Below are 27,833 nucleotides of genomic sequence, written 5' to 3' on the forward strand. Positions count from 1 at the left end.
ATTTAGAAATTGACACAACGAGGGTCCCCTAATTGTTACCTAGAAAATACTTAAGTCATAAATTATCATAAAAAATTAGTTAATAAAGTACATGAGTCCATGTTGCACACAATGTTCCTCGATCCAGGAGTCAACCACTTATTGATAGATGAGTTCCAAGTTTATTCCAAATCTGATTAACATTTGACAGTCTGAAGTCCACAAGATGTTATCCTTCCAGTCTCTGATTGAAATTCACAAGTGAACAGTCCACAAGATAAATTAATCCAGCCAAATCATAGAATATAATACAACAACATAAGTTAGAGAACCAAAATGCTCAATCGTCAAAACTAGAGTAAATATATATAACACCCAAGGGAAGTGCAAATTTAAAAATTAGTCACCAGAAATGAGTAAGCGAACCAGTGCAAAATACACCCACAACCTATAAGGTTATTAAAAAATACTTGGACAATAAATGATGAATCATCCATAAATTACAGAAAACATGCAACCATGCTATGTGACCATACAAAACCATCCTAATTGAAAATTGAAGCCAAAGAAAGAGGAAACAAATATCCAAGCCAACCAAAAAATACACCTCAGTGTCATCATCCAAGAATTATATTCACAGAAAATACCTTGCTGAATAATCAATATTCAAGAAATACTCAATGAAATAGGTTACTTCAATCCAAATACACTTGCAACACTTGTGATGTGACAACGTAACATCCAATCCACTGTCAAGATAGAAAAATTAATTCAAAATAGTTCGAAGTAGAAACGTTGTGGCTAAATCTCTGTAGAGATGAAATAACTCAATGTATTAATGTATCAAAGCATAAAAGACAACTAGACCCTGGATTGAAGTAACCTATTTCATTGAGTATTTCTTGAATATTGATTATTCAGCAAGGTATTTTCTGTGAATATAATTCTTGGATGATGACACTGAGGTGTATTTTTTGGTTGGCTTGGATATTTGTTTCCTCTTTCTTTGGCTTCAATTTTCAATTAGGATGGTTTTGTATGGTCACATAGCATGGTTGCATGTTTTCTGTAATTTATGGATGATTCATCATTTATTGTCCAAGTATTTTTTAATAACCTTATAGGTTGTGGGTGTATTTTGCACTGGTTCGCTTACTCATTTCTGGTGACTAATTTTTAAATTTGCACTTCCCTTGGGTGTTATATATATTTACTCTAGTTTTGACGATTGAGCATTTTGGTTCTCTAACTTATGTTGTTGTATTATATTCTATGATTTGGCTGGATTAATTTATCTTGTGGACTGTTCACTTGTGAATTTCAATCAGAGACTGGAAGGATAACATCTTGTGGACTTCAGACTGTCAAATGTTAATCAGATTTGGAATAAACTTGGAACTCATCTATCAATAAGTGGTTGACTCCTGGATCGAGGAACATTGTGTGCAACATGGACTCATGTACTTTATTAACTAATTTTTTATGATAATTTATGACTTAAAAGTATTTTCTAGGTAACAATTAGGGGACCCTCGTTGTGTCAATTTCTTTGGTTTGAGGTTGTTTTTTTCCTCAGAGGGTAGGGTGTGTTCCCTCAAGAGGTTCCCCAATATCTACGTTGGGTAAATTGGTACCCTGAGCGCCACATTTCCTCAATTTACACCCTACTTTATCTTATGCGTGTGCATTTAGCTTGTGAGACGCTTTAGGAGTTAGAAAAGGGCTTGGAGCCCCGTCCATGTCACTTCAGTGTCTTTCATTGGTTCGTGGGCTTGCCTGTTAAAATCTGCTTGCTTTCATTAGTGGAAGGCACGCATAAGTCATGCCTTTTCCTGTGGTTAGCCCTCCTAGAGCGCAGCGACCAAGTACTGAAAACATGCGAGACTCGCTGTTTCCCACCAGGTTTGCGGACTACTTTTTACCTTTTTTCGCAGCACGATATCGCTTGGCAGAAGTCGTGCGCTTTGCATAACATCGACCCTGTTACATAGTTAACTGCACTTTTGCCGGTTACGTAGATAATTGCACTTTTGCCGATAGGTTTCACTACGAGTGAACTGTAGCAGTGCGATCGCGCTGTTTTTTTCCCATTTAATGTGGCAAGAAAAATCCAGTTGGGAGTTTACAACTGCTAATAGCTCTAACTCGGAGAAATTTTAGCAGATCCTTAATGATGGCTTTTTCTTACGACCCAGTCGGATAGGTAGATTCCAAAGCTCCTGCGACTGCATGCCTTGTTAGCATTGAGGCCTTGTATTTGTGTGGTTTAGGTTTCTCTCTTAAATACTTTATCGTCTCTACTAGCAATTCAGGTATCTTGTCTCACAACAGCTCCTTATGCTTCCTACTCTGGGGAACGGAAGTCTTAGAATCTAGCCCATGTGCCAACACCTAAGGACATCTATGAGGTATAGTTTCTCTGGGTGCTCTTATGGGGGCTCCTCTGCCTCAAAGTCTTAATTATCAGAAAAACCTTTGTCTACCATCAACCAAATATTTCTCTTCTGCCTTTCTGACTTGGAGAACCCTGTCATACCTGCGGATGATGAATGAGCTAGTAGAACCTTATGTCTGTGTACCAATGCCTTGAACTTAAAGAGCAAACAGACGTAGGTGTCGCCTGGGTTATCAACCCTCAGCAGACAGAACATGCATGCTGGATGTTTGTTGTTAAGAGGCAAGCTTCCTAAGTTGAAGAGAATGCTCATAATACTAGATGGTGCAGAGGAACCCCAGAGACCACTCTGTTACACTATTATTTTCAGACTACATCAAAGTTTCTCCCCGAGACTGTCCTCAAAAACCTCAATCCTGGGTCAAGCATCAACACTATGCTCCAAATCTGCTTCAGCATCCTCTCGAATTCCTTTGACAGATTCTCAGATGTTTACCTCAGGAGCTCTCTGTGCCCTTTCAAAACCAACAGTGGAAAAAAGGAACCTAAAGTAGTGGTCATACAGTGGAGCACTGAGGCCTATGGCTGATGTCACTATCAGGCTCCGCAAATGTCAATTCACAGTGTGGAAGGATGTACTTTAACAGATGAGATGAATGATTGAGGAAGACATGAGAGGTTTTTTTTCATTTAATTACCACCAACCGTCTGAGAGTCCAAGGGTTAAACGTTAAGCAGAGCAGGCTTGCACACGAGGTTTCAGTGCAGTGCATGCCCAGCTGTCAAATAAATAAGCAATGGCAAAACCAATATGTCTGGCATTGTCTTCTAGCGTTTTGGCTTCGTCAATGTTAATTTTGTCATGAGTTTTTGTCAATCTTTATTTTTGGTGGGCCTGCTGGGCCCTTAACAATATCTCTTAAAGCACACATTGATGTAGTACTTCCTTGGACTGAAAGGAACTCCTTTGTGTGTGAGTGTGTTACTTGTGAATCAGCAGAATACTGTAACTCACAGTGAAATCCGTTAGAGGCAGAAGTGGGCTGACTCACTGCCACATGCTGTAAGCTAAAAATAAGTATGAATGACACAGCAAATGCCAATGGAAGAAGACGTTTGTCTGGAACTATAAGTAAGAAATCTGTAAGTTACCTGTAACTCATGTTCGCCAATATTATGAACTTTTAAATATTCACATGCCAGAATGATTATCCGGTCGTCAGGCTGGGAATCCCGGTTACATTATCATAGCAGTAAACAGTGTAAAAATATACAGAATAGAGTATACAGTGTAAAAAAAGACATAGGCCTGAAACATTGTATCTTTAATAGACCATCCACCTCATTTAAAAACACAAACGTCAGCCAATGAGGTGGCAGATTAAGATCTCCTACTTCCCTGGAGGCCACCATAGCTGGCAAGCACAAGCATGAATAAAATATGATGAATCTCTGACCAGGGAGGAGAGAGAGGGTTGCATGTGAATATATAAAAAGATACCAATACTGAGCACTAGAGTTACACATAAGTAACAAATTTATTCTCCAACACTATCTTTTATATATTCATATGCTCGAATCAGAATAGCAAGCAATACAATTATAAAATACAATTAAGTGGCAAGCAGGCTTAGACTGATGCTGAACTGCACCCCTGCACCAGGCCACCGGAGATGGCCTCAGATCTTGCCCAATACTTACCTTAAGCCTAGGCGATTGGTCCTACAAGTCACTGTGATACCTGTTTGCAAGGTCTGTCCTTCCGCCATAGGATAACATTCACGCATCTGAAAAATGCGCTGTCAACTTTTGCAAAACCTAAAAATTCATAATTCGAAAAGTACTTGCCCGATTCTGGCGATTTTGGTATCTAAATTTGTATAAACGTATGTGTTATTTTTATAAATTGGTGTCAGATTTCTTTGAGTGTGTCTCACTCACTGTATGAGTGTGTGCCTTACATGCTTAGCAATATCATCTGATATGCCCAACTGCTCGACCACACTACCAAAAAAAAAGAAAAAGAGCATTTGGGATAGCATTTGTGCCTCTGATACCTTTGGGGATTGCTTGGACTCTGCACAGCGTACCTCAATTTGGTCCACTATAAAAAGAGCCAGCTTCCTAAAGAGTGGTGTGGAGTGGCGCGAAATAGAGTCACGCTGAGTGCAATGGCACTGAGTGCAGTGGCATACAGTAGATTGTTGCAGAGTGGAGTGGTGCACTGTAGGGTACAGTGGGGGAGTGGATTGCCAGAGTGCATTGGCGAACAATGCACTGGCGCAGTGGAGCGGTAAAAAACTACAGTGCACTGGTGTAGAGTGCAGAGGCATAGAGTGCAGTGTAGAGTGGAGTGTATTGGCAGAGTAGAATGGTGTAGAGAGGCGTACAGTGAACTGAAGTGGAGTGGAGCAGAGTGCAGTGACTGCGGAGTTGAATTGAGTCGAGCAGTGTAGAGTGGAGTAGCACAGAGTGCATTGAGTAAAGTGGTGTAGAGCCATTGGCAGAGAGTGCAATGATAGAGTGATGTGGAGTAGACTGCAGTGACTTAGAGTGCAGTGATGCAGAGCAGTCTGTTTCAGAGTAGAGTCAAGGGGCATAGATTGGAGAGTAGAGTCCACTGGTGCAGGACAGAGTGGAGTGGTGTAGAGTGGCATAGAATTAAGTGGCGTAGAGTGCAGTGGCATGGAGTGATGTGGTTCAGAAAAGATTAGCGTGGAGTGATGCAGAGTAGAGTGGCAGAGTGTAGTGGTGTAGAGGGCAGTAGCATTAAGTATAGTAAAGTGGCAGAGTAGAGTGGTGCAGAGTAGAATGCAGTGGCATAGAGTAGAGTGGCATAAAGCAGAGTAGCAGAGAGTGAAGTCTTGCAGATTAGAGTGCTACAGAGTGCATTGGCACAGAGTGCATTGGCCTTTGAAGTCACAGAAAGAAAACTAAACACCAAGCTCACTGGAAGACAGAACCTGACATTTGACCTGTCTTTGAATGCACTGCAAATGTGACAACATAGGAACGAGATGTAACGGCCTGTTTACAGAAATCCAGTACTGTAGAAGTACACAGTAAATGGTGTTTGGGCAAGGGAGGGGGCAAACTCAAGTTGGACAGCCTAAACCAAACAGAGCTAGCAAATATAAATCAAGCAAATATGAGTTACAAACCACAAAGCTAATGGTAAGCAAGGGGTGGAATGCATTCTCAAGGAAGCTTTCCGAATGTCCCCAAGAATTCGCTATCTGGTAGGCTTCAAACTAAAAAAGGGACAGCAACTGTATGCAGCATTTATCAACTTTGCCACAGCTTCAACAGTGTTGCAAGAGACCTCTTGTGGAAGAAATTTCAGAAATGGGGCATTCCACCAGAACTGTTAAGGGAGATTAACTGCTCTCTATACTGACACATTGGTGAAGTTTAGAGTTTCATCAACATGGGCAACCTCAAAAATGATTGACAACAACAGAGGCTTCAAACAAGGCTGTATCCATGCGCTACTATTGTTCAATCTTTATTTAGCAGACCTTCTGGCCACCCGGGCTTCCATCTAAGTTTCCCAGTCAGAAAATGAAGCAGTTACAATACACAGATAACACTGTTCTTATGGATTAGACATGGGTGGAGCTGCAAAGATAACTGGATGCATTTGGGCAGTTTTTGCTAAGAAAACAGAACTGAAATAAACATTGATAAAAACAGAGTTTGTGATCTTCGGCCGGAAATTAACTATAAGGGTTCTATTGCCTTGAACTACGTGAAGGTAAAGAGATCTCCATCATACAAATACTTAGGGATATGGATAGACGAAAGAGGACAAACTCATCCACTTGAATGCCCTAAAAAACATCCCTTGATCACTAACTGGAGTATAGGAAATTAGTGTGCTCAGAAACAAGTAGAGTTAGAAGAGTGATCACCAGCAAATTAATGCACAGCCCACACTATCAACTGGCACTATCGCACTGCCACACTCACCGCCTGACTGGATAGGGAACCATGCAACTGCTACAGACACATTTTCAATTTGCCCTCATGCACCGGATTAGCTCAAATCCAGTTAGAATTCAATCTCCTGAGACAACAACTTAGGCTTGAGCTAGATGAACAAGTTACTCACCTTCGGTAATGAGGTATCTAGTAGAGACTCTATCTAGCTGCAGATTCCTTACCTTAGAATTCCCTGGCGTCGGTAATGAGGTATCAAGTAGAGACTCTATCTAGCTGCAGATTCCTTACCTTAGAATTCCCTGGCGTCCGCTTCGAATCCGGAGTTTTTTCTGAGCAGTACCCTGCGCGCACGCCGTCGGGCCTCGTCGTTCGGATCCGCGTGTGTCGACCAGCGTCGTTGGAGCCGTCTATGACATCACGGTTGTCTATATAGACGCCGTCTCGGCGCGCGTACGTCAGTTCTTTTCCACAACTTCCCACACCAGAAGCGCAGTCATGGAAGAACCAACAATTATGGATTTTACCTCTGACTGTTTGAAGTAAAAATTCTTTCATGCCTTTAAGAAAGGCAAAAATGGCAAAATAATATATATACATATGTATATATAAATATTTGGAAAATGTCACTTACCCAGTGTACATCTGTTCGTGGCATGAGACGCTGCAGATTCACATGCTGTGCATTAACTTGTAACACTCCGAGCCCTTCTTTGCACCAACATACCCCACAAAGAGTTGGTCATCCACCCGGAACTCTTTAGTGCTGTCAAGGTAGAAAGATAACGCTCTTTTTGGGTTCAGCCGATGGAGACGCCCCTCTTCCTTAGAGGGATGCGGAGGTGCAAAGAAGGTGGGCAGGGTGATATTTTGACCCAGATGGAAAGGGGTCACCACCTTGGGGATGAAAGAGGCACGAGTTCTTAACACTAACTTTTCAGGATATATCATGAGATAAGGTGGCTTTGAAGATAAAGCCTGCAGCTCACTCACTCTCCTGGCAGATGTAATTGCCACCAAAAAGGCTGTTTTAATAGTGAGCAGCCGGAGAGGACAGTTATGCAAGGGCTCTAAGGGAGCACACATAAGGAAGGTAAGAACCAAATTAAGATCCCACTGGGGCATAACGAAAGGCACAGACGGGAACAGATGCACAAGCCCTCTCAAAAACCTCTGTACTATAGGTGATTTAAACAGAGATGGTTGATCGGGCAACTTAAGAAAAGCCGATAAGGCTGCAAGATATCCCTTGAGAGTCCCCAAGGAGGAACCCTGCTGGGTGAGCCAATATAAACAAAAGGATGTTAGACAGAAGAAGAAAGAGGATCAATAGACCTCTCTGTACAATATGAAACAAAGCGTCTCCAACGGCAGGCGTAGATCGACTTAGTAGAGAGACGCCTGGCTGCCAGAATGACATCACAGACCTCGGGAGGGAGGTCCTAAACCATCAACTGTCGCCGCTCAATCTCCACGCATGAAGGCGCAGAGTTGACAGGTTCGGGTGGAGAACCTTCCCCTGCGACAGAAGATCCTCCCGAAGAGGCAGCCTGATTGGAGGACCGATGCTCATTTTGAGAAGCTCTGGATACCAAACTCTCCATGCCCAATCCGGAGCCACTAGGATTACTTGGGCCCCGTCGTTCTTGATTTTCTTGAGAACTCTGGGCAGAAGTGGTATAGGCGGAAAAGAGTACAGGAGGACTGAACTCCACTCGCGACGAAAAGCGTCGCCTAGCGATAGCCCCCTTGGAAACTCCAACGTGAAAAACTGCTGACATTGCGCGTTCTCTACGGAGACGAATAGATCTAACCAAGGATGGAGACACCATTCATGATCCTCAGAATTTTCGGCTGAGCTTGTCTGCCCTGGCGTTCAGAGAACCTGCTAGGTGCTGAACCACCAGGGTCATGCCCTGCTGTTCCAGCCATGTCCAGAGACGTAAAGCCTCTTGACAAAGGGTCCACGACCCCACACCGCCCTGCTTGTTGCAGTACCACATTGCAGTAGTGTTGTCCGTGAACACCTGCACCACCTCCCCTTTCACAACAGGAAGAAATGCTTTTAATGCTAGCCGAGACGCCCGAAGCAGCTCCAGCAAGTTGATGTGGAGCCCGGATTCCGCCGGAGACAAGTGACCTCTGATCTCCACCTCCCCCAGATGGCTGCCCCATCCCAGAAGTGACACATCTGTCACTACCGTTAGATCTGGTTGGGGAAGAGAGAGGAGTCTGCCTTTGACCCATTCGCAGTTCACTAACCACCACTGCAGATCTTTTGCAGTCCTCTCAGAGATCTGAACCACATCGGTAAGATTTCCCTGATGCTGTGCCCATTGGAACTTCAGGTCCCACTGCAGAGCCCTCATGCGCCATCTGGCATGCTTGACCAATAGGATGCAGGAAGCCATGAGTCCCAACAGCCTTGGAGTCTGTCTTACCGAAATCCAGGATAGAGGTCGAAACATCAGTATCATAACCTGAATATCCTGGACGCGCTGTTCGGGAGGATAAGCCCGATACTGTACTGTGTCCAGAACAGCTCAGATGAAAGTGAGCTTTTGAGAGGGAGTCAGGTGTGACTTGGGCACATTTATAGTGAACCCCAGCGAATGTAGGAGGTCCGCCGTCGTCTGGAGGTGGGTGACGAGAGCCTGGGGCGTAGAAGCCTTCAACAGCAAATAGTCCAGGTAGGGGAAGACTAAAATCCCTGACCTGCGCAGATGAGCTGCCACCACCGCCATCACCTTTGTTAACACCCGTGGGGGCACTGGTGAGACCGAAAGGAAGCACGGTAAACTGAAAGTGCTCGTGGCCTACCTTGAACCGCAGGTAACGCCTGTGGGCTGGCAGGACAGGAATGTGGAAATACACATCCTGCAAATCCAACGCTACCATCCAGTCTCCTTGGTCTAGGGCAGACAAAACTTGAGCAAGAGTGAGCATCTTGAATTTCTCCTTCTTGAGGAAGAGATTGACGTCCCTTAAATCCAAGATAGGGTTAAGGCCTTTGTTCTTTTTGGGAATCAGAAAGTAGCGGGAATAACAACCACTGCCTACTTCTGATATCGGGACTCTTTCTATGGCTCCCTTGGCCAAGAGCTGTAACTTCCTCGCAGAGCAAAGCCAGATGGTCCTCCATCAGCCATTCCTTTGTCGGAGGGACAGAAGGAGGGAAAGACTGGAAGGGAAGGGAGTAGCCCTTCCATATGATCTGCAGGACCCACATGTCCGTGGTGATGGAAAGCCAGTGAGGGAGATGAAAACGAATCCTCACTCCAACTGGACGGACGTGATCCTGCAGAACCATACTAGGAGGGCTTGGCCGCAGTGGAGGGGGGCTGTGTGGCGGTCGACCTCTGGCCAGACCCTCTGGGTCTGATGGTACCACGACCACGTCCTCTTCCGGGATGCTGTGAAGCCTGAGGATGGTGGCTAAACTGTGGCTGGCGTGGTACCACGCCCCTTCCGAAGCCTCAAAAGGGGCGAAAGACAGACTGCTGTCGTGCTGGCGCTGAAAGGCCCAAGGATCTGGCCCTGGCTCGAGAATCCTTGAACCTCGCAAGCGCGGAGTCTGCCTTTTCGCCAAAAAGGCGAGAGCCATCAAAAGGCATGTCCATCACGCTGGACCGGACATCCCCTAGTAGAACGTAGAGAGGCGTGGCGACGTAGGGCCACTGACTATGAAATCGCTCTGCCCAGCGAGTCGGTCGGTCCGGGACCTGGGGCAGCACCTGTGACACCGTATCCCATAAAGTATGGGAATAACAGCCCAATGCCAGGCTGGTGGAAGAAAATATCTTCTTCCCAAGCTGATCCAGCCTCTTGGATTCCCTATCTGCGGGAGCGGAAGGGAAGGCGCCACGGGAAGTAGAGGCTTGGACAACCAAGCTCTCAGGAGTGGGGTGTTGTGTCGGGAAACTATGGTCGCTCGGAGCGGGCCTATGGCGGCGGCCGCCAACCGTCTTATTCACAGGCGCCCCTGTGCTGGGTTTGGACCACGTCCCCAGAAGGACGTCTGTAAGAGCCTCATTGAAGGGCTGATGTAGTCACCCCCGGCTGAAGCACTTCTGTCAGGATATTCGTCCCGACTAGCACCGTAGGCAAATCTAGGTCCAAGACCTCAGCTGCCCTACATACCACCATAGCGAAAGAAGCACCCTCCTCCGTAGGCACATTAGGAGGAGAAAGCATACCAGTACCTGGAGACGTGTCCAGTCCACTGGCCTACCCTAGATTCTCATACCAGTCCTGTTGTAATCCACATTCTAAAGGGTCCTCTCCCATTCCTCTCCTGCGTCTGGCTGATCTAAATAATGCTCCGACAATGATCTGGGCCGAATTGGCTCCGTCGGAGTCGACCTCGTACGATGTCGCTCCGGATCATCCGGAATAAGGATGGGGCTGCCACCGGTGGGCGCCGGTGGCGGAATCGTCGTCATCGGACCCGGTGCCGAAGGAGGTCGACTGTGAGAGACCGGCGCCAGTATCGGATCCTGGGGGCCCCAATGGGGCCGAATCTGAAGGGGCCTGTGCTGACCCCATGGGGCCCAAGGACCCACCTGAGGGTGCAGCCTGCTCAAAAACGAGACGCATGGCCTCGTAAAACTCTTTTGAGCGGGGGTCGATCCGGTCCCCAGAAAGGGGAGGAAGATGCGTAGTCGAACCTGGCGAGGCTCCGCAGAACCGCGCTCGGAACATAGACGTTCCCTAGATGTCTCGTCGGCTGACAGGCGTGGCGAAGACAAAGTCCGCTTGGACTTCTTCTTGTGCCTCTTACCTTCGGATGACCTTGAATGCGAGGAAGGGGACTTGGGGCTCAGGGAGCAGTGCCGCAACCTCCTCCTGCTGCGGGACCGTGACCTCCGCGGAGTTGCGCCGACCGAAGATGAATTTCGGGCCGCAAGAAGCTTAAGGGATCTCTCCCTCAAGGCCTTCGGTGCCATGGCCCGACAGTCGGAGCACGAGGTGGAATCGTGGTCCTTCTACAGGCACCAAAGACAAACACGGTGCGGATCAGTCACCGACATGGTGCGATGACACGCACCACATGGCTTGAATCCTGTCTTTCTCGAAGACATGACTTCAAACAGTCAAAAAAGCGTTGACAAACCGTCGAAGCAGGGTAGCTCTTTCCGGAGCTGCGCATAACCGGCGCGGAAGGAAAAGAACTGATGTACGCGCGCCGAGACGGCGTCTATATAGACAACCATGACGTCATAGACGGCTCCAACGACGCTGATGACGCATGCGGAGCTGATCGACGCACATGGATCCGAACGATGCAGCTCGACGGCACACGCGCAGAGTACTGCTCAGAAAAAACTCTGAATTTGAAGCTGACGCCAGGGAATTCTAAGGTAAGGAAGCTGCAGCTAGAAGTCTCTATCAGATTTCTATCTTATTGCAACAAAGCGAAGACGGCTTTGACCGATCTCTCAAGAGTCTTATATGGCAAGGAATAAAGCTTGAAAGTTCACTTGGAATACTCGATATAAGCAGGTATTATACAATCTGGACACAATGGATTTCTGGGAAGCCTCTCAATCCCCCCCCCCCCCCCCCCCAAACTGTTAATGAGGGCGCTCACCATGCAGACGAAAATTACATCTGCCCTGGTTGATGTAGAGGAGCTGCCAAAATGCTCTCTTGGAAGCTGGGCTTTCAATATTTATGACTCCCGGCGACTGTCTACATACTTAACTTTTCCTCTCTTGAAGCCGCAGAAGCATTAGCTGATGAGACTACAAACTGGCCTGATTCAATTAAAAAACTACAGGTATGGTAGGCGGCAGAGATCTAAGGAGCCCACGTTGCATATCTAACAATCCAACAGAATCACTAACCCACATTGTGTGTATCTGTGAAAAGCTATCCCTGCACAGAAAATTTTGATTAAGGCCAATCCTCAACATTTGTTACTGCATGTCTGCCTAAAGGGAGAATCCATGCATCGGACTTTGAGATTCTTGAGATTTCTGATGATTGTAATAAGCGTCCTAGACCTGTGTGATAACAATTTTGTGAATGCTTCAGTCAGCCTCTAATTGACTGTGGCATTGCTTTCAACACCTTGATCTTCAGTATTTGGATGGCAACCTTCTGTTAATTAACTTATGGACTGGGCCTCAACTTCATTACTACAAACTAGGTATTGAATGGCTATGCAATTTTTCGCCTCCCTCTGTGAGGCATTAAAATTTTAAAGAATTACAAATTTTAACCAAAACAGTGTTTTATAATCCATTTTAATCGGTTATAAATGTGTTATACTGCTTTCAGCCTTTTCAAATAAATTCCTCCCTCTTTTCCTTTTGAGCGCTTCACCTTGACCTGCCCAGCACATCTTAGCCATAGGCCACATTTGAACACACAAAAGGTGGAACTCAGCAAGAAAGCGGATTTTATGCTCATTATTAGATGCTTTGGACTGCTGTCTGGGGCTTCTTGTGGTCGCTTTTTTTTTCTCAATTGTTGAATTTTCTTTGTTATTATCTTATGACTTTGCTATATTAACATTTTAATCAAGTTACGGCAATGATATGTTTTAACTGTGCTAAGTAAAATCTAAATCAATCCAATCTTTCCTGTAAGAAATGGCCCAGTTCCACAGCAGCTGAGACTCTTCTGAAAGGGGTTTGAACTGTCCATCATTGATTGGCATTATAGAACATAGATGTGGTGTTGTCTGTTCTGACTAGAACAGACAGTGATGAGGAGCCTCTTCTCTGCATGGGACCAGAGGCCTGGTTTAAACTTGTTGCAGGTGAGCACCCCATCCGTCCATTGAAACATCTATTGTGAGTATTATCCTTTCTGTTATCGGCAGAAAAGTCCAGCATATAGGTTTTCTGGGATCCTCCACCACATTAAAGTTTGCTGCAAGCGCCTTGTTACATGGACTGTATCTTTCCATGAGCCTTCTGTTTCCATTGCAAATCCAGTTTTTGCAGTATAGGTCTCATACTGAGCCTGCAAAACTGAATGAGGCCTATACATGAAGCCATCAGGCCATCGGGGAGTTGTATTGTCTTACTGTGACTGACTGTTTTTGCCTCAATAGTCTTTGGCACTGTCTGCAACGTTCCCACCCTTTCCAGCAATGGAAAGGCTTTTCTCAACTGTGTGTCAAGTATTGCTCCCAGAAATTAGACCTTTGTCTGGGATTCCAATGATGATTTTTCTGTTCAAAGTGAGACCCAAACTCCGGAAGAGACTGATGCAGGCATTCGTAGAAACATTTGATCCTTCCCTGGATGGCGCTTTGACAAGCCAGTTGCCCAAATATGGGAACACCAGGTGACCTCACCTGAGAAAAGGAGCAACTAGGGCGAGACATTTGGTAAATATTTGAGGCGTAGATTTGAGTGTAAAAAGGGAGCGCCTTGAACTGGTAGTGCTGTCCCACGACTGAAAATCAAAAGTACTGTGTTTTTGATGAATAGGTATGTGGAAGTACCTGCCTTGAAGGTCTAGGATAGTCATAAAATTACCTCCTTGCATCAACAAGAGTACTTCTTGTAAAGTAATCATCTGAAATTACTGTTTCTTTAGAAATTTGTTTAGCTGCCTCAGATCCAGTATTGGTCTACATTGATCCATCTTTCTTTTGATTAGGAAGAACCCGAGATAAAATCCTTGGTTTCTTTGCAATTTGGGGGACAATAACTATGGCTCCTTTGAAGAGCTACATACAAATTTTCTTTTGAATCTCCTTCAAACAAAGATGATGTCCCTTTTTTTAGAGGACAAACTGGGGGTTTCTGAATAAACTCCAACATATGACCTGATTGTACAATTTGCAACACCCATTTGTCTGATATGATATTCAATGCAGGAGCAAAAAAGGGAAATCCCTTTTGTTCCTTTACACCCCCCCCCCACCAAAAAAACCCCAAAATCTTCTGAGAACTAGATGGAAAAAGAAGTACAAGCTGGGAGTCCAACTCTTTTCCAACTGTCATTATTGAGTGCTTGTGAGGTTCCTCGTTTCCTCCGTGACAAGCTCTCATAAGACTTTCATTCATGCTGAAGGGGTATACTTGATTGTATCCAGACTGTCTTTGTGGATAATATGAACATTCCTGATATTTATATTGGTTGAATACCACTCTGAAATGCTGTGATCTTCTTGAGTCACGAAAAGCAGACATCCCAAATCTACAACACTGTATACGTCCTAATGCCTTTACAATGTCAGTTTTAAAGCCTCTTCTACATGCTTGCAAAAAAACAAAAAAGAGTATCAAAAGACATATACAGAATCTTGGATTGGTCATCAGTACGGACTGCTGTAGACCCCAACCATCCTTTTCTTCATCGTACAGTGCCTCTTGTCAGTTGGTGAAAACCGGTGTTCGAGACATCCATTGCTGATTCACTAATAAAGGAAGAAGTAAGCTCATCTCTCTTTAGGACAGCTCTCGCTGCTTCTTGCTTATCTTCAGGAATGAGTTCCAGTAATGGAGAAATGTCATGCCACATCTGGTAATCATAACAACCTAGAACTACCAGGACTTTGGTTGTCTTGAGGTTGCTGCCACAGACAAAATTCTTCGGCCCAGACTGTCAATGTCTTTGCTATCCTTGTCTGGTGGATCAGAGGATGGTGTTAACAGGGTCTTAGCTCTTCTATGAGCTACTCAAGAAATTACTGCTTCTGGTTTTATCCAGTGAGGCAAGCCAGAGCCAAAAACAGAGCCTTTTACTTTTCCTCCAGATACAATATCACCACTGAAACTGTAGCTGGTATCTTCATTAATTTCAAACCTTCCTATGAGAAACCACCAAGAATGGTTATGGATTTAACAGATTTCTGAGGTTGATCTTTAAAGTCATAAAGAAAACATGTTTGATCTACTGACGTAGGCGGTAGGCTGAATTTCTTGGCAGCCCTTTCTATTAATGAATGAAAATTAGAGATATGATTTGTAGAATCCCATGGATTTGGTCCAACATCATTTCCATTTGGGACAATGAACTCCTGTCCACTAATAACTTGTACTCCATTGTCTTGTGGAAGTTCACCCTCCTTTTCATCTATATCAGAATATACAAAGTCATTAGAGGTAACATAATCCATGTCCTCTCTGACACAGAACAGATCTTGAAGATGGTTTCCTTGGCAGTGGAAGAGAGTAACAATGGTTGCTGGGAAAAACCAGCAGAGGAGCAGATGGAGGAGGTGGCATAATGAGTGTAGCAGGAAACACCATTTTAGGATTATCGGCTGGTTGCGACAGATGATTGATACGTTCAATATGTTATTAACACAGCAATGTTGATAAAAAAGGCCATTGGAACTGAAACCTCATCTGGTTCGCTATAATATCTTGGTCGTTTCTCTCTCATACCAATTTGAGTAGTTTGAGACTTATAATCTTGCTGATAAATCTATTTCCTGTAGAGTTTATTACCGTCCATTTCTACTCCACAATCTGGGACATCTTACATCCAATTGTGCTGGGCTGTAAACCGTCAACAAGGCATAAGCACTAGCCTCCTTTTCTTGGCCTGACTGCATCATTTGAGTTGGAGGTAAATTTGACACCTTTAATGGTGAAAAAATATCTCCTCTTCAGGTTACCGTGACACAGTGGGCATCAACGTTATTTTCATCAATAGTGATTTCATTGTTGACAATCTGATAGCAGTTGATGACTAAGACAGAAGTTGTTGTCGACAGCATGGTCACAGTCAACTGTATGGTCAGCGTCAACAATGTTTCCTTTAAAGATAAGTCTTTTGATAATGTCCTCTTCTTTACTGTAGTTTGATCCCCTTTATAGTTCCTAGAGGTATGCTTATACTGCAAATTACCAGCAGAGGTGGCTGCAAGCGTGGTACCAAATAAATCATGCTCGGGATCTGTGCTCAAGTCTCCTTTTGTGCGCTGCCTTCGTGGAAGTGCATGGGCGGGCACTTTTCACTGAATCCTCCTCCGAAGAGGGGCCATTTACTTTACAAAGAGGAAAATTCTCTTTATCCGGAAGGAATAATGCCAAACTCCTTTCTCTGTTGTTAAATGTTTTAGTTACAAAAGTCTTACAAATATCACAACAAAAACCCCAATAGCAGGTCATTAGTTTAAATCCTCTTGTTACAAAAGATGACCAAGGTTTAGACAGAGACAACTTCTTTCTTGCAGCCATGGTAGTAGTTGGCTGTCAGATCAAATGATCTCCCTGTTCCAGAAAGGATTACGTTACTTACCCAGAAAGCATCTGTTCTTGGCATGTATTGCTGTAGATTCACATGCTCTGCATACTCCTACCATCTAGTGTTGGGTCCGGATGTGTGCAAGTTGTTTTTCTTCGAAGGAGTCTTACGAGTCACGAGATAGAGTCACTCCTCTTCTTGGTGATAATGTGCATGGGCATCTACTCAATTGTTAGATTGTTTTCCCGCAGGCGGGTGAGAATGGAGTATAATGCAAGTAGAACTAAAGAGATGTCCATGCAAATGATTAAGGTAAAGGAACTGCAATGGCTGCAGGTGTCTGGAGAGGAGGGTGAGCGCATGTGAACCTACAGGACTACATACCAGGAACAGATGCTTACTGGTTAAGTAACAATCTGTTAGAGGCATATGTAGCTGTAGATACACATGCTTTGCGTAGACTATAAAGCAGTACCCTCCATAAGTGGTGGCTAACCTGTGGATGTTGTAGTTGTTTGAAAAAGTGTCCGTAGCACTGCCTGACCTACATTAGCTTGTTGGCATGCTAGAACAGCCACAGAATAATGCTTAGTGAAGTGTGTGGTGTAGACCATGTAGTTGTTTCACATTTATCAGCTATAAGGATATTGCCCAGGAAAGCAATGGAAGCCCCTATTCTACCAGTGGAGTGTGCTCTAGGAGGTGTAGGTAAGGTCTTTGTGGCTTTAAAGTAACATGTCTGGATGCATTTAACTATCCACCTAGCAATGCCGGATTTCTGTCAATGTAGTACATAAGAGCCTTCTTAACATCTAATGTATCAAGAGCCTTTTCCGCAGCGGAGTCTGGGTGAGGAAAGAATACAGGTAACTCTAAGGTGAAAATGGGAGACGAACTTTAGAAGGAATTTTAGGTTTGTGCAAAGTACTACCCTAGCCTGGTCAGGGGAGGAGACTTTAATAAAATATCCATTTGTCAAAGGGGCCGGTTGCATAAAAAAATAAAAAAAATCTACTTGTCCTGTAAAAAAGATCTACTTGTCCCTTTGATGACATGTAGTGCAGCGACAAACTATGGCAGCAATTTCATTATATAAGAGATCTGATAATAGCCTCTCAGATTATGCCAGGGCTAATACTATAGTAGGACTTTAATACTAGTAATTTCCTTATTTTGCCACCTTTCCACAGATCTACATACTTGGGATGGAGGTATCTCTAAGCAATACTTCCATTGGACCTATGCAAAGCTATTTACTTTCATGATTTAAGGGTTTTCACAAGCTCTTCTCTAATTTCTCATACAGAGAAAGGTTGGAAATTTACTACTGACAAGGGTCAGAAGTACAACTTCTTCCAGAGTTAGGGGTAAAAAAACAAAAAAAAAAGAAAAGTGGTCGGAGGGAAAGTGAACTTGTAAACGCTCAACAGATTTTCGCATGTGTAAATCTACATATGGATATTTGCTCGTGCTAAAATACAGTTCAAAATATTTTCTAGGAGAATGATTTAATTGTCTATGTTTGTAAATTCTTGAATTGAAGAAATATGGAAACCTGCACTAATACAAAGATGTATACTATGGGTGCACTTTTGTGACTTTGGGTTCCTAATTATGTCTTTACAAAAGTAATATAAAAACAAGACATGTATTGATAAACCCAAAAGGCTGACCTCCAATATCTGACCTTTTGGCTTTGCCAATGCTTGTTTATTTTCATGTTTCCCATAATCTTGTTGAAACTGGTTATAGGTATATAAATGCAACCAGAGCACTACAGAAGTCCAGTGATGGTCTGCTACACAAAGCAGGTCTAATTTACTGGTGAGATGATAAAGATGACTGATCCAATAACAAGTTGTATTTTCAACATCAGAAGACAGCCATTAAAAATTCAAACACAAGAAAACAGCCAACATGTTTTTCGTCTTAGACTTCTACGAGGCTGAAAGTTAAAAGTTTGCAAACCATAAGTCAGTATTTTAATACACAAATTATATAATAACAACATAACACCAAGTCAATGGTCAAGCATGAACTTCCTGTGCGACCCTCATACCACAAAGACCGTAACACAGACATATATTTTCCATTTGGCTGCATAGCATGCTGTAGTAGTAGGCTTGCTTGCAAGCTTCTTCGAGAATGGTCGTACATCCAGGTGGGAAGTTGAGATAACCAAATTATATGACATCAGGAGCCAAATTGCTAAATTGAGGTCTCTTGGGATTTGGGTGCCTGATTTCTCCATGGTTCTGAGTGAGAAAGTCCAGGTAGAGGGGAAGCTTATCATGAGGAACTACTGATAATTGTAGTAGTGTTGTGAACCAGGGCTGTCCGGCCCATGTGGGAGCCATTAGTATTAGTGCAATGGATGTCTGCCTGAGCTTCTGAACTAGAAACAGAACAGGAAGAAAAGCATAGGCAAATATCCCTGACCAGTTCTTCCATAGAGCATTGCCCTTGGATAGTAGGTGTGGGAACCTGGATGCATAGTTAGGGCATTTTGCATTGTCTGCAGTTGCAAACAAATCTATTTGTGGTAATCATGACTTGCGGAAGTAAGGGAGGAGGGGGTGGGAGAGAGTTCCCATTTGTGGACTTGTTGTTGCATCCTGCTGAGAAGGTCAGCAAAATGTTTGTCTGTTCCCAGAAGGTGTTCGACTAAAAGATGAATGTTGTAATGTAAAGCCCAATGCCAAATAGTCAGAGATAAGCATGATAAACAAAGAGAATGTGTCCCCCCCCCTCCCCTCCCCCTGTTTTTTTTTTTTTTTTAAATAACTAGAACATGGTTGTCATTGTCCTTCTGGACTAAGACAACTTGCCAATCAGGTGAGGTGTGAACGCTTTCAACTGGCTGTGAAATTCTGTAAGTGAGCACCCCAGCCTGTCATTGATATTTCAGTTGTGAGGATGATGTGGGGAACAGGGTGGAGGAAAGGCTGTCCTTTTAACAGGTTGTTTGTGTTTCACCACTGCAGAAAGTGATAAGTGTGGCTACCTATCAACACTAGATCCTCTAATTGACCCTGTGGCTGCAGGCAGCTGGATTCTAAATGGAGTAGCACTACTACTTTTGCCTGTTTTTTGATGGCACTGAAGTGAACTGGGTTCCTGCTAACCAGGTCCCGAGTGCCATTGTTCCTTCCCCTAAAACAAGACCCCTGGTCACTTGATCCCCAAGTGACCAGGACTTTAGCACCTTTGTAAGTCCCTAGTAAATGGGATCCACGGTACCTAGAGCGTGGGTACTAAAGAGGGTCCCCAAGAGCTGCAGCACAGTTTGTCCTATTCTAAGGAACCCAGCACCAACCTCATGCAGACTGCCACTGCAGGCTGCGGGACAAGGTGCTCCCAAAACTGAAAACATGACATGGCACACCCCTAACACTGCCTGTGATATTTCTATCACTGATTCCAGTGATGGGTTTATTAACACATGCACCAAAAGGGCGCCTTAGAGGTGCCCCCTGAAAACCTGGAGTGCTGACTGACTAGTTTTAGCCAGCCTGTAACCACCAGACACGTTTCTTACCCCCAAGGGTGAGAAACTTTGCTCTCGGGCAGTCAGGACCATAACCTGCTCTGGCAGGAGTGCTGCACACCCCTCCCAACAGGATGAATTGCAAATCTACATTCCAAGGCAGGAGGCTTCAAAGAGGCCCACCACTTTTGGGATGCAGATCTTAACTTCTTCAGAAGGGAGATGCCAACCACCCTGCTTCAGGGCCTATTTGGCACCTGGACAAGAGGGAAAATTAGCTATGCAGGAAGTGCGTTACACTGCGAGGCTGGACACACTCCTAGGGAGGCCAGCTTGATGCGAACACAACCACAGAAATTACATCATCTTGTGTGTGGTGGAATTAGGCCTTCTGGGACAGGGTGATGCCCACCCCCCAAAGAAAGTGGTCATCTAGGGGGAATAGTGACCCCAGGGGTAAGTAGCCCATTGGCTAGTACCCTACACTCCCCATAACGCCCCTAAATTGAGTATTTAAGGGACACCCTGATAAAAGGAAAACAGATCTTTACTGGACAAAAAAAAAAAAAGGAGTGGAGAAAAAAGCCTGATGAACCAGAGAACCGAGGAGCATGATGGACTTAGCGCAAACCCTGCTAGCCTGCTTTCTGCACCAAACCCTTGAGATACAACTGACCTGTCCTGCCGCTGCAGCCTCCAAGAAACAGGGAGAGCTGCCAGTGCTTCACAAAATTCCCAAGAACTCCCTTGGAGCAGAGGTGCCTGAAGAGCACACTAAGATTTGGCAGTCTTGGTATCCTTTTTAATTTTCTCTCGGGCCAAGTCAACATGGGGACCAAAAAGGTGTCCTTTGTCGAAAGGGACATTTAATAGACTTTGTTGGACTTCTGGCTTAAAGCCGGAAATATGGAGCCAAGCATGGCGCCGCAGTAAGATCACTGTATTGATACCCCTAGCAGCAGTACCTGCTGCATCCAACACATAACGGATAGAGGAGTTCAAAATCAGCCTCCGGGTCACTTGAAGGTGAAGTAGGTGGAGGAAGGGGTGGAAGTGGTGGTGAAGGAGACGAAGATGGAGAAGGTGGTAAAGGGCTGGTGGCCTTGTCCAACTTCCCCTTTTTAGATGGCACCTGCAGATCAATGACTTCACCAAAGGAAAGTTGGCACTTGGCAGTTGGTGATGTAGTAACCAAAGGCTTGGTCAGAATGTGCCCTGTTTGAGGGTCTATGTGTGTTTGCCTCTGGCGGGCACAGAGTTTCTCGTGCACGTTTTGGAGAATCAGTTCCATTGGAGTGCCAGACTCAGATCTTGGAGCCGGTTTCTAAGCCGAAGCGTATTTGTGTTTCAGCGCCGAAGTGGTCGGTGCCAAAGATGGACGTTGAAGGGAGCATCAGAGCAGAAGTAGTAATGTTTGAGGGTTTTGGATGACGTTTCAGCACTAAGCTCGAGGATGGGACATCCAAATCGATCTTTCGGTGCGAACCATGGCCTGCTGGCAGTGGTGGCCAGGGAGCCTTGTGTTCAGTCAGAAATTCATGTTTTTTAGGTTCAGGATCAGGGGCTTCTGTACTCATGGTATGTTGAGCCAGTGAAAAGTCTTTCATCTGGAGGTCGATTTCAAGCTCCAAATCAAAGCCCTGAATGGAGAAAGCCTCTTCCTCTGCCACAGAGGCCTCTGGGAGTTCTTGTTCCTCGTCTTTGACATCATGATGGCCGAAGATGACTGAAGTCTCTTTGATGTTACTTCGCTGCATTTCTTTTCAATGTGCAAGGCAGTCTCGGAGAGTCTTTTCAGACCAAAAGGAGTGTTGGGCCTAGCAATCCTCCTCCCTGTGTTTCGGAGACAAACACAGGTTGCAGCCCTGATGGAGAACAGTTCAGGAATATTTGGAGTGGCAGTTTGGACAGAAATGAAAAAGTGTCTGTTCCATCAGCATGGTGCTCTCTGATGAAGCCAATCAGGATGGAAATGTAGGGCCCTGAAGGTCAAGGGCCAAAGGGACGCTAATAAAGCAAATCGATCCGATGAGCGACAGTTTGCAGCAAGCCGATACACAATATGGGATAGGAGTTTGAAAACAATACAGATAAGGGAAAGGGTGACGCGCAAACCCAAAGGAGCCCGAAACTGTCTTGACCCGGAGTGCAGGCACACACGACCGAACCAGATGGCAGAAAGAAAACAATCTAACAAGAGAGTCAATGCCTATGTGCATGATCACCAAGAGGAGAAGTCACTCTACCTCGTGCCTCAAAAGACTTCTTTAAAGAAAAACAACTTGCACACATCCACGCCCAACACTAGATCGCAGGAGCATGCAAAGCATGTGTATCTACAGCCACACATGCTTAGAACATATAGTAATCTTCCCTGAAAACAACTCACAGTACCTCAGAGATGAAGATGGGGTTGGATCAAATCCAGGGCAGACCAAAATAGTAACAATTTCAGGTTCACTGAAGGGTCAGAGCAGAGTTTTGCCAGTGGACTCCCTAAAACATGATGTGCCATAGATATTTGAGCTATGGTGTCCCGTAGGGAGAGTAGGAGAGCTTAAGCTTACAACTCATTAGTTTAAGTTTGGGTTCTTTCAATTGAGGTGCGTGCTCTACTAAAGATACTATGTTTTAGGACTATGTCCTTTTTACACTGCATACTGTATGCTACAAATGTTTCCACTGTTTACTACTATGTTACTGGACCGGGGATTTCTAGCCTGATGAGGAGGAATAATTCAAGCATGTGAATACTTAAAATATATATTTTTTTTAAATTGTAAAATGAAAAGGTCTTGGTTAATGCCAAACCTAAAAAAAACTGTGTTTTTATGCACATTGTTGTTACGTGTCCCAGTCACTTTACCAGGTAGCCAAGTGGAAAATGGGGAGCACTGGGCAATTGCCCACTTTACCAATGCCTTAAAATGGCTCCACCTACAATGCCGGACAAACATTCTCTAGGGAAATGTATTTCTGTCTCTAGCCCTCGTGCAGACGAATATCCTAATCTCAATATGTAATTGCCCTTCTTTTATACTATTTCTCAATTTGTAGATTTTACCAGGTCACTGACAATCATATCAGGCATGCTGCTACAGATGCACCCATTCTTACCTCTGGGATCTCAATGGGTACTCTCATACCAATGGGGTTCCTTGGAGGAAGCAGCGACAGAGCTGGGGTACCCTCTGGCACATCAGCAGAATTAAAGCTGGATGAATGTGAGTGACGATCCCTGTAAGGGGGAACGCAGGAATGGTAAAAAAAGATGTAGCTAAAAGAGAACTTTAGCAAATGAACAAAAAACATTAACAAATGGTTAATGGACACCTAATGTTGTTCATGCACAGGGTAATAGGTTAAAACAAAATCTTTAACTAACATTCTCTCAACAGGAATGGGAGACCAGTGCTTGCTGAGTGGCAGTAAGGAAGAAGTTCAAACACTGGGGGTTAAGATGTTTCATACCAACACTGACATGGGCACACCAGGTGATCTCTATCTGATGAAGAGTACACTCTTTAGGTGAAAAACATATTGCCACAACCCCTGGTTAGAGTAACAGATGGCACTGGCTTGAAAACCCTAATAGAGGGTCTATAACTGAGTCCGGGGAGCAAGACTCACATGGATTACTGCAAGTACATGCATTATGTTAATTGTATTACTGGGATGACTAGAGATCTTGCCCATGCAGGCCGACACAGTCAAATTCACAAGTATGAACAGGAGACGCCAGAGAGTTATAAAGGCACAGGTGGGCACAGATTGCATGACAGGATTACAGTTTCATATTGGACAACCATAGGTTGTGAGTGCATGTTAATAGTGGCAAGGTTTAGAATAGTACAAACTAAGCATGCCCGAAAACAATGTTACACACAGCCTACCATGTTGATAAAAGGAGGGCACACCTGAAAAAGACTTGGAGATGCTTGGATTATACTTGGCATTTCAAGGATAATGTGCATTGAGTGGTGGAGGTAATAAATTGCGCTCTCAACATTACACAGATTATGGATGCAAACGGTGCATTGACAGAACAAGTCAGCTCATTCTGAGCATTGCAAAAATTATTTCCAGGGCATATTTTGGACATGGATAAGAGTTCATGTTCAATAGTGCATGCCTGTGATGCACGAAGAGCACGGAAGAGTGTGCATGGTGGATGTTGCTACAAGTGCCTAAAAAATAATTGCTGAATCACATATTTATCAGCACCTGTGCGTTGTCACTTTAGGGTGTCAAGCACTCAAAAATGGACAAGAGGCACACATGCAGATTTTCAGACATAACCAAGTTTACTGCTCCGTAGTAAGACTGCAAAGTGACCAGTGGGATTATAAGGTAGAAAGGGGTTATTGCAAGATTGTGCCTGCCAAATATAAGAGATTTAAATAAGTCATTTCAAGGTTTATGAGGGGGCTAATAAAATTACTGAGTTTGGATCTCACCAATTAATGGCAACTGTGCCCAGAAGGACTTCAAAGAGAATCTAGAAATTGACAAACATACCATGCACTATTACTGGCGTGATCCATATTGGCCTGCTGTGCCATGGGGTTCTCATAGCCCCCGCCTGCCACTCCAAAGGTGTATGAGCGCCGGACACCTGTGGGAAACAAATACTGCAGAGTGAGCAGCGTAATTCAATACCAGCTGGTGAAGAGACAAAATGTTTGCTTCAAGGAGAACCATATGGTCTTTCAAAAATGGCCTGAATATCAGGGAGGTATGCTTTTTCTTCAACCAACTCACCACTCTCGTCCACAAAATAGTGCACTGCACCTTCTGTGGTGTCCTCAAAGTTGGAAGCTTCGTGAATGGGGCCCCGTGGCAGAAGCAGGGAGCTAGCAAACTGTAGAGCAGAAGGCAATGTCAGGGCACGGGACTGCGAGGCAGCTCGGCCACGCTGAATGTCCTGAAGGCTAAAAAAAAGAAGAGAAAGGTCTTTTATCAATAATGCCAAGGGAAAGATAAGACACCCTTCCACCCACCCCAGCTGGAATGAACATAAGGAGTTTTTGCACATGAGGGTCAAGGTTAATTGCCAGAACAGTGTGCAGTTCCTGGTACTGCATCAGCAGGGCGGACTGCAAGTCAGGGTTATGGTGCATTGGCACAGCAGCATGCAAAATCATTGTAATGAAAAAGCAGAAGAAACAACAGCTCAAGAATGATGCGAGGGCAGAGGCAGTAGAATCATATTTCCCGTTCTAAGTCTTACTGCATTGTTCTAGTTGTCTACTTCTTTCTAAATGTAAGTGTTACTTCATACATCCCACTATTATCTACTGTGTTGTGTATAAATGACAAATTGTGCTTCTGTAATGAAGACACTGGAGCGGTCAATTAATGAGCATTGCAGGAAGTCTTCTCTTTCAACCCTAGGCCCGTCAGTTATGTAGACACAAAATAAGGAGGCCGCTGCAAAAAGCTGGATTAATCTATACATCTGTCTGACTGTGGACTATGGATTCGAGGAACATGAAAACTGTGGTGCTCATCTGATCAGGCGCAAGTGCCTGCCAAGCTAAGTACAGGATAACAGATCATATTTGAATAAAGGTATGTATAGCATCAATAAGCAAACATGTGGCACGTGATCTATATGACCTTTAATCTCTCTCAAGATGATGGACTGGAATTTATTGGATACCAAACGCTAAGGTTCTTTTCCACCAATTTTGCAAAAACATATATTCTACATCTTTTGATTTGAATATCCTATCATTTGTCTAAAATTTTGATGGATGATTTACTCTGCCATTCATGTTTATTTCATTACAAATATTTGACCAGTTTTCCAAATAGTTTAAAATGGGAACATTTTCTTGGGCTTTGTGGTGATTGCTTTCTTGGTATCACGAAACCTCTACTGACTGTTAAACTGATGACGAGAGGAAATGACACAAGAGTACGAGAATAATCTGCTTCTGAGAGATCACATTAAAAGGCATCTTATCACAGAATAATATGCTGGGGTCTAGAAGAGGAAGTTACCATCTCAAGATTGGACAACAAAGACAGTGCTCTAGGTTAGGATCACGATGTAGCACCAGAGACATTTTGAGGTTTAAAAACTAGCAGAAGGTGCAACAAAGCAAAAGTAGGTGGTCAGAAATGCACTTGCTCTGGCCCTTCTGTAATGGACACACACTGACCACACAGACTTAAGGTAACCTACCTGGGAGGTGACCCCATGATTGAAGATGGTGGCGTGGGATTGCTTCCTGCATTGTGGCGACGTCTAATGGCTTGTGTTCGCTTCACATTGCTCGACCTGTCACGCTTGTTTCCTTCCTCACCTACAGATGTAAAGAAGTTAGTGAACAGAGACATTAAGCAACCCGAAGAAGACAGCCAGTAGTTTCAGCAAACCGAGTACAAATATGCCAAGTAACAGGGAGCTGAGAACGGAGAGAAGAAACAATATATACAAAGGGTGAATACAAAAGCTGAGATGAGAGGAGAGGAGGAGCTATTGAGTTGGTGTGGAGCAAGAGGGTAAGAAAAGAGAATATCAAAGACGTACTAGAGAATATAAATAGGAATATGGCACAAGAATATCAACATGAATGGCAAAGAAACCGAAGAAAACAGAAAAGAGCAGAGGAGAAAAAAAAAGTCATAACCGAATAGGGCAGAGCTACAGATGGTGTCCGAGCATAAAAGTTGCGAAGAGGATGAATTGAGAACACAGGAACAGAAAAAGCAAAGAACAAAACCATTTAACTTGACACACATATGTGAGACTCCTCTTTGACAATTTAGCTATCTTTTCCCTCTGCACAGTCTAGTGACAAAAGCAGCCTAGAATTCATGAGCTGTGAATTGTAAGGGGTGGAGTCGGTGTTCCTTCCACCATGCAAAGCATACATTCCCTTTTAAACAAAAGGTTTCTAGGGGGATAATGCCTCTATTGTCTGCCAATGGTCAAAGAGAAGGACTATTTCTGTTCATTACAAGCGAAAGTCTTCATATGGGAACAACGTCGTTTAGAAACAATTAAGGATTATATTTTACCCCCCCATTACTAAGTCTCTAGGACAGATAGTCTCTATTAAAATCATACGCTAAACCTTTGATGGCTGAGTTCTCATCATGCAGAAGGAAGGATATTCTTCTCCAGCAGAATCAATGAGATGGCAATGATCAGGCAAGATATTTCTTAGAACAGAAAGTCGATGTCGCCCCAAAATCCACTAGTTTGAGTTGAAGTGAAAAGGTTTGCTTTGAAAAGGCTGCATCATAAAAAGCATAATCTACCCATTCAATGTCAAGCCCATGGACCTAGCTGTTCGTAAGGACAATGTATACAAGTGAAATCCACTGCACCACCACACTGCAATTACTATCACCTTAATCTAGCAGATTTACTACTTAAAGCACAGTCTACCCAATTAACCCTCGAAAGCCTAGTTGGGTCATCAAATGCCAATGAAATAATCATGTCCCGGTACTGATTCAAACGAAATGGGGGCTGATGCGTTATTGGATGCTTCTTGATGACATGTGCCCTATGATAAATGGCCTTAAACTTGTCTAATGAAGTGAATTTGTTCCCGTACCCACCTTCTGTGTACAAGAAGCATAAGCAGTAAGGAAGATGTTTTTTGTCATGTAGGGCTGTAGATTCACATGCTTAGTATAAGTCCGCCATCTAGTGTTGGGCTGGGAGTGTTGCAAGTTGTTTTTGCTCGAAGAATCTTTTAGAGTCACAAGATCGAGTGACTCCTCATATTGGTGATAGTGCACATTGGCATAGAGTCCTTTGTTAGATTGTTTTCCTGCAGGCGGGTAAGATAAGGAATATAAACATATATATATATACACACATATATATATACACACATATATATATACACATAT

At 44.1% G+C, this 27,833-nt stretch overlaps 1 protein-coding gene across 3 annotated transcripts in view; it reads right to left on the reverse strand.

Moving 5' to 3' along the window:
* Positions 1-27,833, reverse strand: part of PCNX3 (pecanex 3) — a 707,803-nt gene that overhangs the window by 504,707 nt on the left and 175,263 nt on the right. For all 3 annotated transcript variants that reach the window (XM_069207883.1, XM_069207884.1, XM_069207882.1), the window contains 4 exons: positions 26,149-26,269; positions 24,720-24,889; positions 24,477-24,573; positions 23,076-23,196 (listed from right to left, as the gene is read on the reverse strand). In XM_069207883.1, coding sequence (XP_069063984.1) covers positions 23,076-23,196; positions 24,477-24,573; positions 24,720-24,889; positions 26,149-26,269 — 509 coding nt within the window. The remainder of the gene's footprint in view (positions 1-23,075; positions 23,197-24,476; positions 24,574-24,719; positions 24,890-26,148; positions 26,270-27,833) is intronic.

Source organism: Pleurodeles waltl, chromosome 9 (genome assembly GCF_031143425.1).
Source record: "Pleurodeles waltl isolate 20211129_DDA chromosome 9, aPleWal1.hap1.20221129, whole genome shotgun sequence".
NCBI lineage: Eukaryota > Metazoa > Chordata > Amphibia > Caudata > Salamandridae > Pleurodeles > Pleurodeles waltl.